This window comes from Chironomus tepperi, unplaced genomic scaffold (genome assembly GCF_022539635.2).
Source record: "Chironomus tepperi strain 1889 unplaced genomic scaffold, CSIRO-AGI_Ctep_v1 contig_406, whole genome shotgun sequence".
Lineage (NCBI taxonomy): Eukaryota > Metazoa > Arthropoda > Insecta > Diptera > Chironomidae > Chironomus > Chironomus tepperi.
Window position 1 is genome coordinate 535,319 of NW_027226528.1, and position 17,510 is coordinate 552,828.

Sequence of the window (17,510 nt, forward strand, 5' to 3'; positions counted from 1 at the left end):
TTTTTTTGAAGGCACGAAGGGGCTTTGTTTTGTAAACATTTTATACTTCCCTTTCCCTTATCCTGTTTAAACACATTTATGCCTTAACTCATCGTTCTACCTTTATTCGTCTATGTGTATTTCCCTCATGTGTATCTCTCTCTCACTCACTTCAAAATGTACACGTGTGATGTTTGAGAAGCTTCTACGAATTTTCAACAATCAACATAAATTATTGTAATCCATATATATTCATCTTTTTTTTATTGTGTCAGTTCTATTTTAACAATTGGATATGAATGTCATGAAAATGTGTTTTTTTTTTTTTGGTGAGGAAGGAAAAGTAATTTGACTAATGTAACTGACATAAAAATAAAACTTTCACTCATTCCTCTTTTTTTGGAAAGATCAAAACATCTCAATTAATCTCAATTTTTATTCTGGAGGAAGTCTGAATTTGAATATTTCGCTGTCGTTTGTGGTTTTGAAGAGGAGCATTTAGAAATTAGTTTTAGGCGATTTGATTGCTAATTTGAACAAAAATCCTGTCTCAGGATGGTGTGACTCTGACTTAATATCAGATTTGGTTGGGATTTTGATAGACTCTTGCACCATGCTAGAGTCACACCTACCTGGTATCGGTTTTTGGATCGATTAAGTGACTTAAATGTATTATTCGAATATGTTCTTATTTCCAACAGATCTAAAGAATTCTGATCAACATTTGCATGATAAATTGAATCTCTTCTTGAAAATTGACATAGTTTGTACAGAAATCTAATTGATATCCCAGGGATAAACTCAATTATTGCTTTTATTGTCATTTACTCCCGAGTTATTCATATGAACACTATGGAGCTTTTAAAGCTCCGCTAATGGTCTCATGGAAAATATGTTGATGCCATATGAATGCGGCATCCATTTGGTATTAATAAAAGAGCTTTAACCTAGCCTTTAAAGCTCCGTGGTGGCGCCTTCCACATTTGTATCACTAACTGACTAAAAATCAATCAATTTCATTAATGTCAGTCAAAATTTGTAGAAAAAATTAATAAATCACTAGTCATAAAATATGCATAAAATAATATTGATACTATAAAGTTTTTTTTTCCAATAATAATAATAACAATTATTGATTTTGAGTATTTATGAGATCATTAACTCGTTAATTTATATACCCAAAATATTAAAGTTATTGAGGTCGCTTGGTGACTTGTCTGACTGACAATATACACAAATAGCACAAATCGATCAAAAATTCAGCATAAGGCCGGTGTGACGCTAACTTGACTTTTAATTAGTTTTGAATTTAGCAACATCCAGCAATAACTTCATTAACTCAACTGATACTAAAAAAATCACAAAATTTCATTACCATCATAGTTTATAAAACCCTTCACAATAGCTGCATTGATCCATTTGACAAAATTTATTTACTTGCTCTCTTTTAAACATGCAAATGCCTTTATGCCCTAATTTTTTTTTTTCTGTCCTGATGCTGCAGGCTGCATAAAAGAGCTCACAAAAAAGGCATAATTTCAATTTATTTCCAATTGTCTTTTATTATTTTTTTCAATGTTTTATTATGCATGGCACTTCCGTGGGAAAGAAGTATTCTTCTACTCCATTAATAGCACAAGCTAGAGAAAGAGGCACAGTAGTGCTGTGTCATAGTATCGATTTTTTTTGTCACTACCCTTCCTACCATAACTATTGTATTAAAAAACTGGAGAAAAGCTCATAACAATAACGATACAAATAGAGAAGAAAAAGCTCATTTTTGTGTTCTCAAAAAAAAGAAAGTCTGAGTGAGCTTTTTTTCGGAAACAATTTTTTTTCTTTTTGCGTTCAGAGAAATTTTCATTCAATTTTTTAAGCTTTTTCGGTTCTTTTCTTATTTTCTTAATGCATGAAAAATTGATAATGAAGATTGCTCTTCTTAAATCTTTTGGGCTACGATCTTGAACTTTATTTTTTGGAAAATTCATATCTTTTTAGGAAGAAGATTGAAATTGAATTTAGTTTGTCATGTGGAAATTTCCTAATAAGTCCTGAAACTTATGAATGGGAATAATTTAACAAATTTAAGTGATTAAATTAGAGGTATGCTAATAAAGAAGGCTTTGTGATGGATTCTTTAAGGCGTTTAAGGCTTTTCTAAAGCTTTTTTATTAACGCTTGATTAACACCAAATGGAGGCCACCTCCATGCACATACATGTCATATGAACACATAGGCGGCCTCAATTTCATATTTATAATGGAGATTTAGCAAAGCCTTAAAAGCTCCATAACGAAGCTTTTTCTTCATTTATGTCACTCACAATATGATCAAAATTTTCAGTTTTAATTAAGGTTGAAACATTTTATTAAATTCATTCCGTTTTAAAATACCAAACATTCAATACATTTATCAATATAAAATAATTATCATTTCCTCAAGCCACAATCCTCAAATCGATTTCTATTTCAAAATGTCTTCATCATAAAGCCACAGAGAAAAAAATATCACTTGAATAAAAGCTTCCTTATTTCACTCCGCAAACTAAATACACACAAAGTATAATATTTGAATAAATTTCTGACTAGGAAAATGAAAAAGTTAGAAAAGTCCTTGTTCTTATCGAGTCACTTCAGCGAATTTATGCCCCAGTGATTATTATATCAGTTCATGACCTACAAAATGAGATCTAAGTCACTGGCAGATCTACAAAATGAGTTACATGATTCAACCCACATAAGCTTTTCTGCGATAAAATACTAAAGCTTGGTCAAGCAAAAGATACCTTATAGTTTGAACAAGGCTGCAAGCTTGCGTTTTTAAGTATTTTCTTCAGTTTTGGACGAACCATATAAATACATTATTAAGTATTTTTATCCCTAACATCCAAAGAGCATGCTGTACTGAAATACAACTATGGTACCTAAAAGCGGGCTCTTTACCTGTTAGGATATGTAAGAAATAATTTTTGTTGATTGTGACTTTTTACGTCGACAGAAGTTCTGCAGAAGTTCTGCAGAACTTCTGTCGACGTAAAAAGTCACTCCCATTTTTGTTCAATATTAAGCAATTTTAAGAAAATAAGGGGCCGTTTCCTTGTTACGTAACGCAAAAATTCAACTTTTCGATCCCCGACCAACCTCTTTTATATCAAGATCTTCAAAGATTATATATTTAATCTTGTGACGCATAACAAAGTCTAAAGAACGTAAAAAGTGAACGTAATAAGTGAACGGTTTCTAACCTTACAATATAATTACGTTCTCAAATTATTTAAGAACAAATAAAGCACAAAACTTCTTCTTCTCCAACTTAATTCCATATCAAATATAAAAATAAATCCTCTAATTAAATGTATATATGAAGATGAAGTAATTACAAATATTCATCCCAACAATTTGATAATCTAATAAAATCCCATCCTCTTTTCTTATATATTTGCAGATAAAACCTATCCAAGAGCAAAAACATAATAATAATAAAGAACAATAGAAATAGAAGCATCCACTGCTGAGCGGCTTATAGATTTATGAGCATACACATAAGGGTAAAAAAAAATTATTTCTGCTTGTACTCAACCATAAAAAAACGAAACGGAAGCCAGCAATGGAATCGAATGGGAGAGTCTAAAGGATGAATTCATGTGTAAGGAAGAAGTTTCCTTAAGTTCATCATTAAAAAATTTATCATACAGAGATGATGTGTAAAATAAGCTACAACTACCGTTGTTGTGCAGTCATGCTTAAACCGGTATGTTATGGTATACAGTAACAACATCAAAAATCAAGAGGAAAGGAGAAAGAAAAATTTTTAACTAAGAGGATCATTTTACAGCACAACTTAGGATAATTAAACATAAATTGCTCCTCTTATTGTCTTTTTTTTACTACTATTATCAAGCAAGGAGAATTAAACTTCTTTATTCCTTTTTTTTGTATGTATAGAAAATGATGATGACGATGATGAGAAGAAGCAAAATGGGCGGGAAAATAGCTTGTTATTAAAAACTTTTTTTTTACCATCGTCATATTTCCCCCCTCATTCATCCCCTCGCTTCCCTTTTTACTTCACCATCATCATACCTCCGTGTAATACAACCGAGTGTACAATCTATTGTTGTGTGTTAAAGCTCGCGCAATTTGAGACTCAAAAAAAAAATTTTTTGTGAAATTATTTGGAAGAAGTGAAGCACTAAATTACACTTTATGTGAATATTCATGCAAAATATGAAGTAAGTGAAAGTGTCGATAATTGAGTCCATTAAGTTCACACAATGCGCACACTACCTGGATAGAAAATTGATATAAACGCATACAATGAGTGATATTAAGCAAGTGACAATGCTTCTGATTCACAATAATCTGTAATTGTGTATCTATGTGCAGCAACAAATTTTTCATTGTCGTCAGGAAAGAGAAAAATAAGAGAAGCTACTCAGCTTGTGTCGTCTATCTCTCATATGACATTCACTTATGAGATGAAATTGTTGTTATAATACTTATAAGTATCACAGAGAGTGCTTAAACTTAACGGCATAACACATATGTGGTGTGTACATAAAAAAATGAAATAAGAAAAATTTTTACAGTGAAAACGAAGAAAAATTCATACATAGAATAAATAATAAAAAAAAATATAAGTATAATAAGAAATGGCACACACAAATACCTTTATCCTTCTTATCCTATGGATGATTATTGTCATGATTGGTACATCAAATACAGGTAAGAATGTCTCTATATATAAAAAAAAGGTTATTTTATATTATTTCAAGACTTTATACGGATAAAATGACATTTTGTTGGCATTAGCATGGGGAGAGTTGGAGATTCAAGTGTTTAAGCAATAGTTTAAGGAACTGCCGTCCTTCGATTGATCTGGCATTTAAGAGTTATTCAGTATACTTGCCCGGTAGGCACATAATGAAGAAATAACGAAAATCCAGCCTCAGGTCATCGTGACTTTGACATATAGTCGGAATTCGATAAAATCTGACCTCACGTCAAATTCAAGTCAGCCTAAAACCAGATTTTCAGCCATTTCTACGCTGTATGCTTTCCGGGTTGACAACCCAAACTCAATACTGCGTCATAAACTTCCTCCCCCACTTCATTTCTTCCAAAAACTCACAGATGCCAAAAAGTTTGCCAACCCGAAAACTCATAAAACTACCTTACAACTCTGTTGAGTTACGACACTTGGGAATTGACATTTGTCTGACGTCAACTCATTTTACCTGATTGAAATTACGCAACCTTATTATGCATTACAGTAATTACATTCCTTATTTCTAAGAAGAAGAAGGAAAAAAGGGATGAGTCCCAGGAAATGAATGCCTGATTTGATTAACCTTTTGACCATTTTGGAACAAAAAAGAAGGAATTGAAATGTTATGTGTATTCAAGTCTCAGAATCTCAATTAAATTAAATAAATTAATTACCATAGCATCAGTATGAATTCTAATGGCAATAAAACTCCAACCAGATATCAAAAGGACAGAAATGAAAATCCCAGAAGCAGCCACAAGTCTCATAAAACTCGAGTAACCTAGAATTCAATTTTCAATGCCATTTTACCTAGACAAAGGTATGTATAAAATGGAAATTTCATGCTGCTTCATTTCTCACTGGGGAATTTTTTGGTGCTGTATGCTTCTTCTCTTGTAAAACAGGCAAAAAAGTTAAGGACGAAAAATCATTAAAAATTTACGAGGTCTTTTTTAGACATTCCGCTTCATTTCATAAGCATCTGTAAGACAGGAAAGAATGTTTATAAAAAATAAAATACATTTATTTACGCAATCATCATCCACGCTTGCTATACAGCCTACACACATCATATGGAGAAGAAAAATATGAGTTTTGAATAAAGGAACAGAAGCGCAATTTTCATTGATGCTTATCAATAAAAAAAAAAATTGTTAACGACAATATTGTCAAGTAATCTAGACATGACACAGGTAACCAATTGCTTTATATAGGAAGAACATGTGTGTAAATGACTCCACACCCCATCGAGTCAATATCATTGGATACAAGATTACCAAAAAGAATGAAAAACAGTAACATACACAAAAAACGGAAAGAACAGATAAGGAGAGGATGATAAGCTAAGGAAGCAAGTGAATGATATTGAGAGATAATTTTATGGGATTTTCATCGTGTGAAACGCAATGTCGACATTAACAATTTTTATTGTTTTTTTCCTTTCACAATTTTTTTATGGGTGACAATAAAGCTTTCCCATTCATTCACTGCTTTTATGGATGTATTCATACATATATTTCGAATGACGACAAACGTAGACGATCCATACCTCTTGGGTAATCACATTGAATATTATGAATATGACTACTCTTAACAAATGGCTGTGCTTAAAGTACAAACAAGGAAATTTAATTATGACAACATGAGAATGTTAATTTAAAAGTAATTGTATGACATTATGTGAGGTATCTGAATAATTGTGGACATATATTTTTATGTCCTGGACAGCTTATTTACGAGCGTGTTCAACGACAATTTCCTACTTACCTTCTTATTGTTAATTACATTCTCTTCGTCGTTATTTTTCATTCATCTCTCCTTTGCTACTTGTGTGCATTGTGATAATTTTTCTTGGTAAGTTCTTAAGGAAATTAATTGTTATTAAAGGGGGAATAATGCAATGTTATGTAATGTTGTGGCTTATTTGCTTTAAGGACTAAAAATACTTTTGTATTATTACCTTTAAGTCTCGAAAATATTTAAAGCTTAGCAGAATTATCGGTAAATAACAGCTGACCCTCTTGACAACACCCCTTCTAATTACGAGTACAAACAGCCACGATATGAAAATAGGGGAGCTTTAATGCATTAAAAAATACTTCAAAACTATAACTGCAATAAATTATAATTAGAATAATCTTTTTAATCAACTATAAAACTCACTAAAAGGCAGTCACGTGAAAAATTCTGCTAATGGATTTATTCATCGTCAGAGGTGTAGCAAAAATTTAGGGTGATTTGGAATTTAAATTAAATAAAAATTGAAGAATTTGCTTTGAAAGAAGGAGTTTGACCCTCAACACCCCGTCCTGAATGCGTCTCTATTCATCGTAGACCAGTATTGGGTAAATTGCATTTTTTGCGGCACACTTTGGTGCTAAGCCTCGACTGAAACAACACATGACATACGGTTAATGGCATTTCTAAAGATTTTCAATGCACTGCAGCACACAGATTGCCCACCACTGATGTATACTCTGTGACAACTTTCTGGCAGTAGCTACCATTCACAAAAAAACAACAAATCACTACACAAGAAGCTTTAATTCCTCCCTAATAAATTAAATTTAGAATTTCAATTACACTTAATTCCTTAATTCCTCAAAAAATGTTAGAATTACATGAAAAAAGCAACAAAATCCCAAAATACTTCAACCCCAACATGCGGAAATAAATTAAAAATGATTCCCTTATTACAATTATACTCTCGTTTAACATTTATATCCTTTGATTACATGTATATATATTTCCCATATTAAATAAACAGACTTCCATTACCCCCCAACTGTGCTTCACCATGATTAACTAAAATGTTCGTTTAATTCCAACTAATACACTAAACTCCTGTGTGCATTGCTGGATATGTAAATGTGTAGCCATATTAATTACATTCATTAAACATTTTTGGTATTTTTTTAGTTTAATTAAATTAAAATTTGTGTCTATCCCAAGTTCCTTTTAATCCTCTCATTCGCAACATACATATTTATCTACAATAACTGTCAACTAATATGTAGATATATGCTTATAATTTAGAAAAAAAATGAATATGAAGTAAAAGTTGTCGTTCCTTCATCATTTCTGATTGTTCCTTTTTAACATCCACACAATGTTAAGTTGAAGCAATTGTTATTAAAAAAGAGAGAAAATAAGAGAGAAGGAAGTCACAATTAATGTAAATTAGTCTACATGCCTTTTGCTCCCACCACTTGCTAATGGCTACCGGCTTTTTGTTGTCGACAACCCACACACAGACTTTTTCTCTTTTTTTGTAAATAATCTTTGTGTTCATTGTAATGCTCATTTAAGTTCCTGCTGTATGAGATTGTATACATAATATAAATACAATATTTATGTGAAATTCACTCAAATTTTAATGATAAAATGTCGGAAGAGCATGCTGAAAATGAAGTAATGCATATGAAATGAACAATAATAATTAATGTAACATGTCCGGAAATCACTCGGCGCTGGAAATAGCCAAAAATCGAGCCTTAGGCCGACTTGACTGTGGTTTCAAGCCCGATTTCATTGAATCTGGTCTGACTGTAGACTCAAACTAACCTCGAATAGTATAGAACATTCGTACATAATTATTGCAGTACCGACCCTGCGATCTTGGGCTTCCATGAAATTTGACAAGAGAAAATTTTCACTTGTCCTTATAAGGCAGTAGAAACACTGCTCACAGCTTTTCTTTCTAGGCTACAGACAGTAATGTCATCAAAAGAGTGGTTCTGATTCCTTTATTAACTGTGGGTCTAAATAGTCCAGAGATCTGGCGCACCCTGAATTGTTAAACAATTATTAACCCCAAATCACCCTAGCTCAGCTCTAAATCTCATTAATTTGAATAGCTAATGGTTTTATACATTAATTTTTAAGTGATAAAGCCAAACCATTACATATGCTTTCCAAGGAAATTACACAAAATTTAAAAACACATTCATTTTCAAAAATAACATCAGTAATATTCAACGATATCCATTTTCAAAAGCCCCCAATCTAGACGAGACATCAATTACCTTTTTGCAAAATTAATACCTCTCTAGTCAAAACTACTCCACTCCACAAATTACCATAATTACGTTCAATTCACTCGCGTGATTTTCAAAATTTCACAAAAAGTAATTACAAGTAAGAAATTTAATTCTATACTACTCATGACATTTCGAATAAATCATAACTATGTCATATTTACTCTACATTTTTTTATTGTATTTGATTTAAAATTTTCCCATGTACTCAGCTTAGCTGATATTAATGCCATTGAATAAAATATTGTGCTGTGTAAGGAAAAATTAGAGTGGAAGTAACTATTGATAAGTAGACATTAACTGTAATTTCACGCAAAGTAATATACAAATGAATAATTTGATTGATTTATGAATCAATTTACTAGTATTAAGTTATCAAGTGTATGGAGGTCATTACATAAGAGGCAATGAGTTCAACAGATGTAGGTTAAGCTTTAATTCCATTAACTTTCCAATAAACTTAATATGCCTTATCTTCACATGTTAATCAGATGAGCAAATTGATTAAATTATGACAGTATTACGATGAGGTATTGAGTGGGAAAAAAGTAGGGTTCGGAAAAATACTAACTGAATATATACAGTTACTAACATGTAGATAATATTCAGAATATATTCAGTTATCTACAGTTTACTAACTGTAGATAAATTTTTTGAATACAAAAATTCCGTTAATTTCAAATTGAATATTTCTGTGCATTTCTGAACTTGGCACTATTGGGGTTCTTTTTTACTATTTTGAGTCTTAATATTGAAAGAACTAATTAAAATACGTTAGGAGCTGGCAAAAAAGTGCAGAAATTAATTGAAATTCTGTAAAAAATATGTTCAGTCCTGGGCTTGAACCCGCATCTTCAAAACGAAAATGTTTGAAATTTGTCAAAAATTCCAATATTTGTATGGAGTTTTCGACTTGTTAAAAAATCGGGATATTTTGGGGTTTTGTTGGGACACAGCAAGCAAGGGTGAAACGTACAGCAGTGTCCCGGCAAAAAGACAGCAGATGGCTGCCCTAAGTCATAAAAGAAGATCCTGAAGAAGGAAATTTACGCATTTCAATTTAAACGGTCATTTTAAATTCAAAAAATATATTCAGTTAGTTATCTACAGTTAGTAAACTGTAGATAACTGAATATAAGTGTAGATAACTGTAGATAACTGAATATGGCCGAACCCTAAAAAAAGTTATCATTGGGTAACTATCACTGAATGAGTTACATGACTAAGTAATAATTTCATGTCATAACTTTCAAGGTTTATTTCATGTCAAGGATTTTTTTTAATACAGTACAAAATAAATGTATATTCAATAAAGGTTGAAGCATGAGAAAATTGTTAACTCAAATTGAGACGAACATTTTCTGCATGGCTTACATCATCCTATAAATCTAGTATGTAAATTGAGCGTAAATCTTCGTGGAAGTGGAAAATTATGGTTGGAGAAAAATTTGTATCTTTCTAAATTTCGGAATTTAGATATTATTATGCCAAAAATTAGGCACGTAAACAAATTATTTTGATAGGATGATGATGATAGCTAATTTTCCGTACGCATTCTTATTCGGAGAAATTTTTAAAATATTGTGTTTGAAATTATATTTCCGGCAATATTTACTTTATTTTATTCGAATTTTTTTATCCGAGTTGAATATTTTTTGAAATTTCAAATATTTTGATTACTCTTAATTGTGGTTTAATAAATATTTAGGGGATGTCCATCAAAAAATTTTGAAATATACTATGGAAAAACGTAGCAAATATTTGAGATGATTTTAATTACTACATCCTTCAAAACAAGTAGTACTTCTCATTTTGCTCACTTACTTTACTGGTTGTATAAGTTAATTGCGATCCATGATTTTCCTTAACGTATCCTTGAAAGCCGGATCTATTGATGGCTTCTGTCTGCCAATTATCAATATCAAATACAATCCATTCTCCAACGATGGCTGCAGTCTATGAGTTATTGTACCTACTCCATGCTCTTTTGCCATAAACTAAATTTGACTTAAATACCTTGTTTAATGGAGCTTTCACAGTATCCTTACAACTTTCTGTCTTGCTCTAGAAGAGCCTGTTAACTTTGATTTTATTGAGCATTTTCAATCATTCAATTATTAGATTGTAATAGAACTCTAAGTAAATCCCAAACAGCACAAATCGGTTGTTTACTTACTACTGCAACCATGTTCCTATGTGGAGCTTAGGTTAGAACAGAAGGCTTTCCATCTGACTCTGTTGCTGGCTCTGTCACCTGGTTTTCACAAATTCTCTGTCCGCACGTTGAGCTGACATTCTTTCAGGTTACAAATCAGTTGCAAATCGGTTAACAGTCCCAAAATATGTTCGGGTTGGGATGACTCTGACTCAAATGGCACAATCCGGCGTAAATCCGGCAAAATACCAGAGTCTCGCCGGTCTGGTGCAGGATTTTGTATTAATCAACATTCTTGTGCTGTTCAGATCGGAAATTAAGCAATCAACGAAGTGCACCTAATGGAGTAAGAGGGTTTACAAAGAGGGTTTATAGTTACGAAGGTCAAATTTTGATTCATGATTTTGTTCCAAAAGATTAAGTTGGGAGAGGATATAAAAGCGCTTTCTTACCGATAAGTAATATACGATTGTTGCCGAAACTTAGGGTCAATTAACGATTCAAACCTGAAATCTACTGCTTGTTAATTAAGTTAGTAGTATATGAAATTTGGAACAGCAAAACTGACAAAGTCATTGTCAAGTGATTTGAAGTAGTCTCCAAATTATGTGAAATCAAATCATCAACAAGTATATACTAAAGACAGTCGGCTATTTTCAAAAAATTACCTCCACACTCTTCAAAATAGGATTTAAATTTATTCATGCGTAAGCTACCAATAACTAAATCATAACTGATAAATTACTCTGTCAACATTTAATGTTATTATTGGGGATGATGATGAAATATTTCATTCATGACATTACTCTGTCATTAATATTAGATCAAAGCGAAAGAAGAAGAGGAAGTTAAAAAAAAAAAAATCTCATTAAAATTTCATTAATCGTCGAAAAAAAAGATTATCAGTGTTCTGAAAATTATGTCAAAAAAAGAGAGGAGAAGCGAATGAATAAAATACAATATTGCCGCACTTACCAGAACAGACAACAATATTTCATTGAGCGTATACACGGCCCATATAATGGAGAGATGGTTTCGATCGATAGTGAGTGAGTGAATAAGAGACATGAACATTTTTGCTCTTAATTCACATGAATAAGTGATGGAAACTTTCCTCCTGCTATCAATATCGATTTGTTGAAGAGCGTAGAAGAAGCAACAAAAAATAATAACAACAGAAAAAAAATATATTCTCACCCATCATTACATCATCCCCAAAATGCCATTTCTACCTTTACATCCATACCTTTTAGGCAATTCGCTTTCCTTCCTTTTCATATTTTTCTCGACGCTGTAATCATCATCAATGGCGGATAGAATAGCAGATGTTTTTTTCTGAGCCTCCTTTCTTTCCTCGATTTTCATTTTCTTCTTCATACATATATGAGTTCGCAGCACTGCTTTTGTGTAGAGAATATAACACATGTCATTCCCAGTTGTTATGTCAAAAATCAGGAAATTGGATTTTATCGACATATTCTGTATGCCTTGTATACCCTTACATCCCTGTATATATACATATTTTTTCCTTTCGTTTACGTTTTGTATGATTGAACAGAAAGAACAGTCATGGTATACATATCATCAAAAAATCCTCAACAGCGTAGAAGAATCGTAAAATGGCATGACTGAATTATTCTTCCGTATTTCAAAATGTATTCAAACATACATTAAATCCATAAGTCTTTCCTGTCAATTTTGGAATCACAAAATTTGTGTTTAAAGTATACACTTCTTGGGGGTGTATTTAGGGGGCTTTGGAGGTCACCTTCAACTTACTAGGGATTTTCATCATAAAATTCCAACCCCTCGAAAAATTTAGCTACACCCTAGACACTCCTCTTTGCAGCTCCTACTTGATGACGAAAACATCATCGAATAATGTTTTTTATTCAGTTCAATTATTGGTAAATAGGGGATGAAGTTTAAGAAGAAGTCAATGAAGTTAGTGACGTTGATTTATGTACTTGAGAGGGAGTTGTGATGAAAGAAGTTTATCTTGGAGGTAATTTGGAGTGAATTATAGAAAATATCTTTTTGATATTTATATTTAATCTTGATTTGTTTAGGGATCGATAGGAAGAAGGCTGTATCGATGGAGAAATTAGGGTGGAGTTTTCGGAGGAGTGTGAAGTTGGAAAAAGGAATTATGGTGAATTTTCGATACATTATTCCTTGGGTCGTAGAATTTTTACGATACGTAGAGTAGCTTATAATTACTTTGAGCTTCTTAAAAGTATTTAGAGTTCTTAGAGTTACATAAGCTCTCTAGACTCTAACATGATACTCTCAAAACCATTTTGTGTTCGGTGTCATCTATAATTGGTGTCGATGACTAACAATCATCTATAATAATAGCTGTTAAAGTCGAATAATATCAGAAGGGACAAAATACGTTGTAATAAGTTGAAGTTTATTTAATAAGGGTTAATGACTTGTCCTAACTTATTTTGTTTAGTCGGGACAGTTACGTAGAAATAAAATTACAAGAAAATTCAATAATATTTCTGTTTCTTGATGCCTTTTTGACTTATTTCTCTAGTCTTACCCGATCGGCACAAATTGAAATTTTGCCACCACGGCGACGAGTCGGTCGTATACTTAGAGCCAAGTGGCTGCCACTTGGCGAAAACAACCGGTGGCAACATTTCAATTTGTGCCGATCGGGTTAGTTAAGGATAGAAACAGAAAATATGTAATAATAAACTCGAACAGCACAATATGTTCACTTAGGCACTTCTTAGTCGCCGTAAGACACGAAGTTGCCAATACGACACCGTGGTGGTTGATTGAAGCTTGTCAAATTTCACAGTAAATTCATCATTAAATCTAGCTCGTGCACCCCAAGGTCAGAATATTTTTAAACTTGTTTATCTACAGTACAAGCATTGTTTTATTCATAAATATGAAACAATCCTAAACAATGAAATCAAATATTCTCATCTAATAAAAGTTACCAGCATCGATTTATTTCTGTATTGATTCCTACACTGGGTTGATAAATAAACAACTTTCTTCCTTGTATTTGTGAATTGCGAGCCCATTAAGCTCATAAATATTTTATTTTTATCAACAAGTTCTACACAAAAAATTCCTAAAATGTTAATATACCGAACATGTGGAACCCCAACTTCATATCCTGAATTCAAAGTATATGTACGACATGAGATCGTTACTCATATACATATTCATGGATGAATGATGAAAAAAATTTTTCATGTTAATGGAGTATATAAGGCACAAAAAAAGGGGAGAAAACCTCCTGTAAGGAACTGAGTGGGTTTGAAGAAGGAACAAGAAACAATTTTTAGATAAAAAATGAACTTGAAATGAAATTTTCCACTTGAGAATATTTTTTTCATATTCTCGAACGTATGTGGAAGGAGAATGAATGAAATTGTTCGATATAATTGCGCCGCAATCAAGGAAGCGATTTCATGAGCGTGAAAAAAAGGAAGGGAAAAAAAAGGATTTTATGCATCATCAATAAAATAAAGCCATGAAGATTTACTTTTGATTTTTTTTCTGCTTTCAACTCGTTGAAAATTGTTTCAAGCATCCCGTGGGATGCAAAAAGCTTTTTTATATCTCCTCCTTTTTTTTTCATCAATTTTAAGTAACTTAAACCTCTTATCCATCCTTTCTACTGTTAGATTTATTTTCATATTATGCTGTAGAGAATCCCTATCTTTCGCTCTTCATGTTGTATTTATGTCAATTTTAAAGCAATAATTTTTTATGTTAAGAAGTTTTCAATAACGCAGCAATTGCTTCGAGTTTAAAACGTGATTTCTTCACACATCCAGCACATACATTGAAAACGGGGATTTTTATGCATTATACACTTCAGGTGACATTTTAAGATCATAAAGAACTACATGAATGTATATAAAATTTACACAAAAGTGCTCTTATGCACGGTTGAATCGACGCCAACAAGTATTTCAACCCATATATCGTAATAATAATGAAATCGTGAAAACAATTTATTGTTTTTTTATAATGTGCTGAAAATATTACGGAAAAATGTCGTGGGTTTAATGTTTTAAGACAAGTAGGTGTAGATAATTGTTTAGACTAGGTGTAGGTACTTGATGAATGGAAACTGTTTATGTAGTTTACTTCTATTTATGTTTAAAGTGTAGGTAAGACTTAATTTAAAATAGATTTAAATTATCTGCAAAGGAACTGCTTATATCCGTAAGCGGGAAATAAAGATCATTAGCTTAAATTTTAGGTCATGTTCAATTTTCGAAGCTCTTTTTTCTATTTAATCGCGCAAGTACGATCTCGGTTTGTCTGTTGGGGACAATTTTGATGTCTATGGCATATTATGTATCTCTACTGCTTGGTATATCAACAAAGACGCTACAAGAGATACATTGTAGGGTACATCAGATCTTATGACGTACTCGTGTCTTGTGCAATGTGCAAAGTTAATAAGTAATTCAGATCCTATTATTAACTATAGGTCTAAATGATGTGGTACCTAGTGTAATACAATAGATTATTAATCGCACTGTCTCCAGCTAACAAGTGTTAAAGCTTCGAGCACTTTAAATGAAATTAAATGGTCATCATGTATCTGTCAAATATTTTGGGTATGATTTCCGTTCTTAAATACATCAAAAATACTTGCATAACACTTAAAATGTCATACATTCACTATGAATGACCAGCTAGACATTTCCACAATAGAAATAGGCATAAAAATGCTGACAAACTATTTCGCATACCATAAATTGCAAGAGCTATTTTAAAAACATTCTAACAATCATAAAAGCCTATTGCAGCACCCGCATAAACAATCCACATAAAATGCAATCAATACATTCTCATCAATGAGCTTTTAAAAGTGCTACCAATTTTCCATTTCCATATTCATTGCGGACTATTATTTTGTAAAATAATAAAAAAGCAAACCAATTTATTTTGTACATAAACTGTTAAAATATAAATTTTACGGTAAATAAATACCTTCAATTTGTAAATTAATTAAATACTGGAATGCTTTATACTCTCACACAAAATTTATTAATCAAGTTGTACGCAAATACCTGGTTTGGTTTTTTTTATTTTAACATGAAAAACAGTAAACAACTCGAACATTTTCAGCTTGAATTTTTATTTATAATTGATTCAATAAGGTGTTGTTTACTAATTATGTACAACCCTTTTGTATCAAGTACAGAAAAATTTATTGTTCCAATTTTTTGTAATAATTTATTACAGATGAGTGAATCCCACAAAAGTGGGAAATTAATATTTACCTCAATTCAAACTCTAATTTTAAAATTAGGTCAATAATGGGGATTTTTTGCAATTAGGGTAATTGGTTGTTTACTTGTCAATAGACAGGGGCGTAGTTAAGTACGGAAGGAGGGTTGTTTTTTGGTGTCAAAACTCTCATTCTTACTTATGACACTAGCCGTGCAGATCATCAGTGATCCAAAGTCTCTCTTTGCTGGGGTCAAAAATTGACTCTATCGCTCGCTGACTTTTGCCAATTATCAGAACTCGAAATCGACTACATTTGAGTCAAGTCGACTTCAACTATGTCGGCTTCGAACCCTACCAATTATCAATTCAAATGCTACACTGTCTCTATCAACAGCTTCTCTTCAAGAGTACTTAGGCCGCTCTCGTAGTTTTTTGACATTTACAAAATCAGACTTAAAGACCTAATTAATGACAGCATCATTAGGTCTTCTAACAATGTGTTTTGTCCATCTGAGGAATTGGAATTTTAGTTTCTTTAGTAATGTTGACTGTAATCCCAGATTAGAAAAGATCGTTTTTTCAAGAGATGAGTAAGCTTAGAGTAACATGAGCGAGCTTGCTCAATTAATACATTTGGGATGAGCAAGCTCTTGAGAGTATGGTCTTTGCCTGTTAGGGTATCGGTGTAAATAATCGACATTCACTTTCTGTAAACATGCTCCTATAAGACACTCAGGTTACAAAAATAGGCTTACTATGTGACTTTGTCACTGGCTATGCTACCTTGTTTGTAAAAATAATCAGTTCGAAAATTTAACTGGCATTCTTTCAATTATCGACACTGTTACCACAAATACATAACATAACTGTAATAAACTACCCCTTACAGACAAAGAGCATAATCTGAGTATACCAACTAAAATGAGTCATTTGTATGAAAAGAGCATGTTTTGAGTATGCTCATTAATGCGAGCATGCTCTTTGTATGTTAGGGTACACTAATGTATTAAATAAGCTTCATTATTCCTCAAAAAAATCACCAAGATCCCACCAAAAACGTTCATAAATGTTACTGTTCCAACTTCTGTTTTAATCCCAAGTTCAACATCTAATTTTTATTCACCATTCACCATCAATAAAATTTAATTTCCATCATTTTATGGTTAAAACATGCAAATATCATACAAAAAAAAAATAAAACTGAAAAGCACAAAAAAATAAAAACAGACACCGAGAAAATAAAAAATGAGGATTACAAAGGAATTAAGTTGAGCTTTTCTTCGCTTTTTATTTATGACACCCAACGTAAAATTTAATGTTAAAATGTCTCATAAAAGATTAAATATTTTTAT

General features: G+C 31.9%; 1 protein-coding gene across 5 annotated transcripts in view; it reads left to right on the forward strand.

Annotated features, from left to right (window-relative positions):
• LOC139096789 (zwei Ig domain protein zig-8-like) overlaps window positions 1-17,510 on the forward strand; it is an 89,232-nt gene that overhangs the window by 38,052 nt on the left and 33,670 nt on the right. For all 5 annotated transcript variants that reach the window (XM_070648538.1, XM_070648537.1, XM_070648541.1 and 2 more), the window contains 2 exons: window positions 3,424-3,729; window positions 3,924-4,703. In XM_070648538.1, coding sequence (XP_070504639.1) covers window positions 4,631-4,703 — 73 coding nt within the window. In that variant the 5' untranslated portion in view covers window positions 3,424-3,729; window positions 3,924-4,630. The remainder of the gene's footprint in view (window positions 1-3,423; window positions 3,730-3,923; window positions 4,704-17,510) is intronic.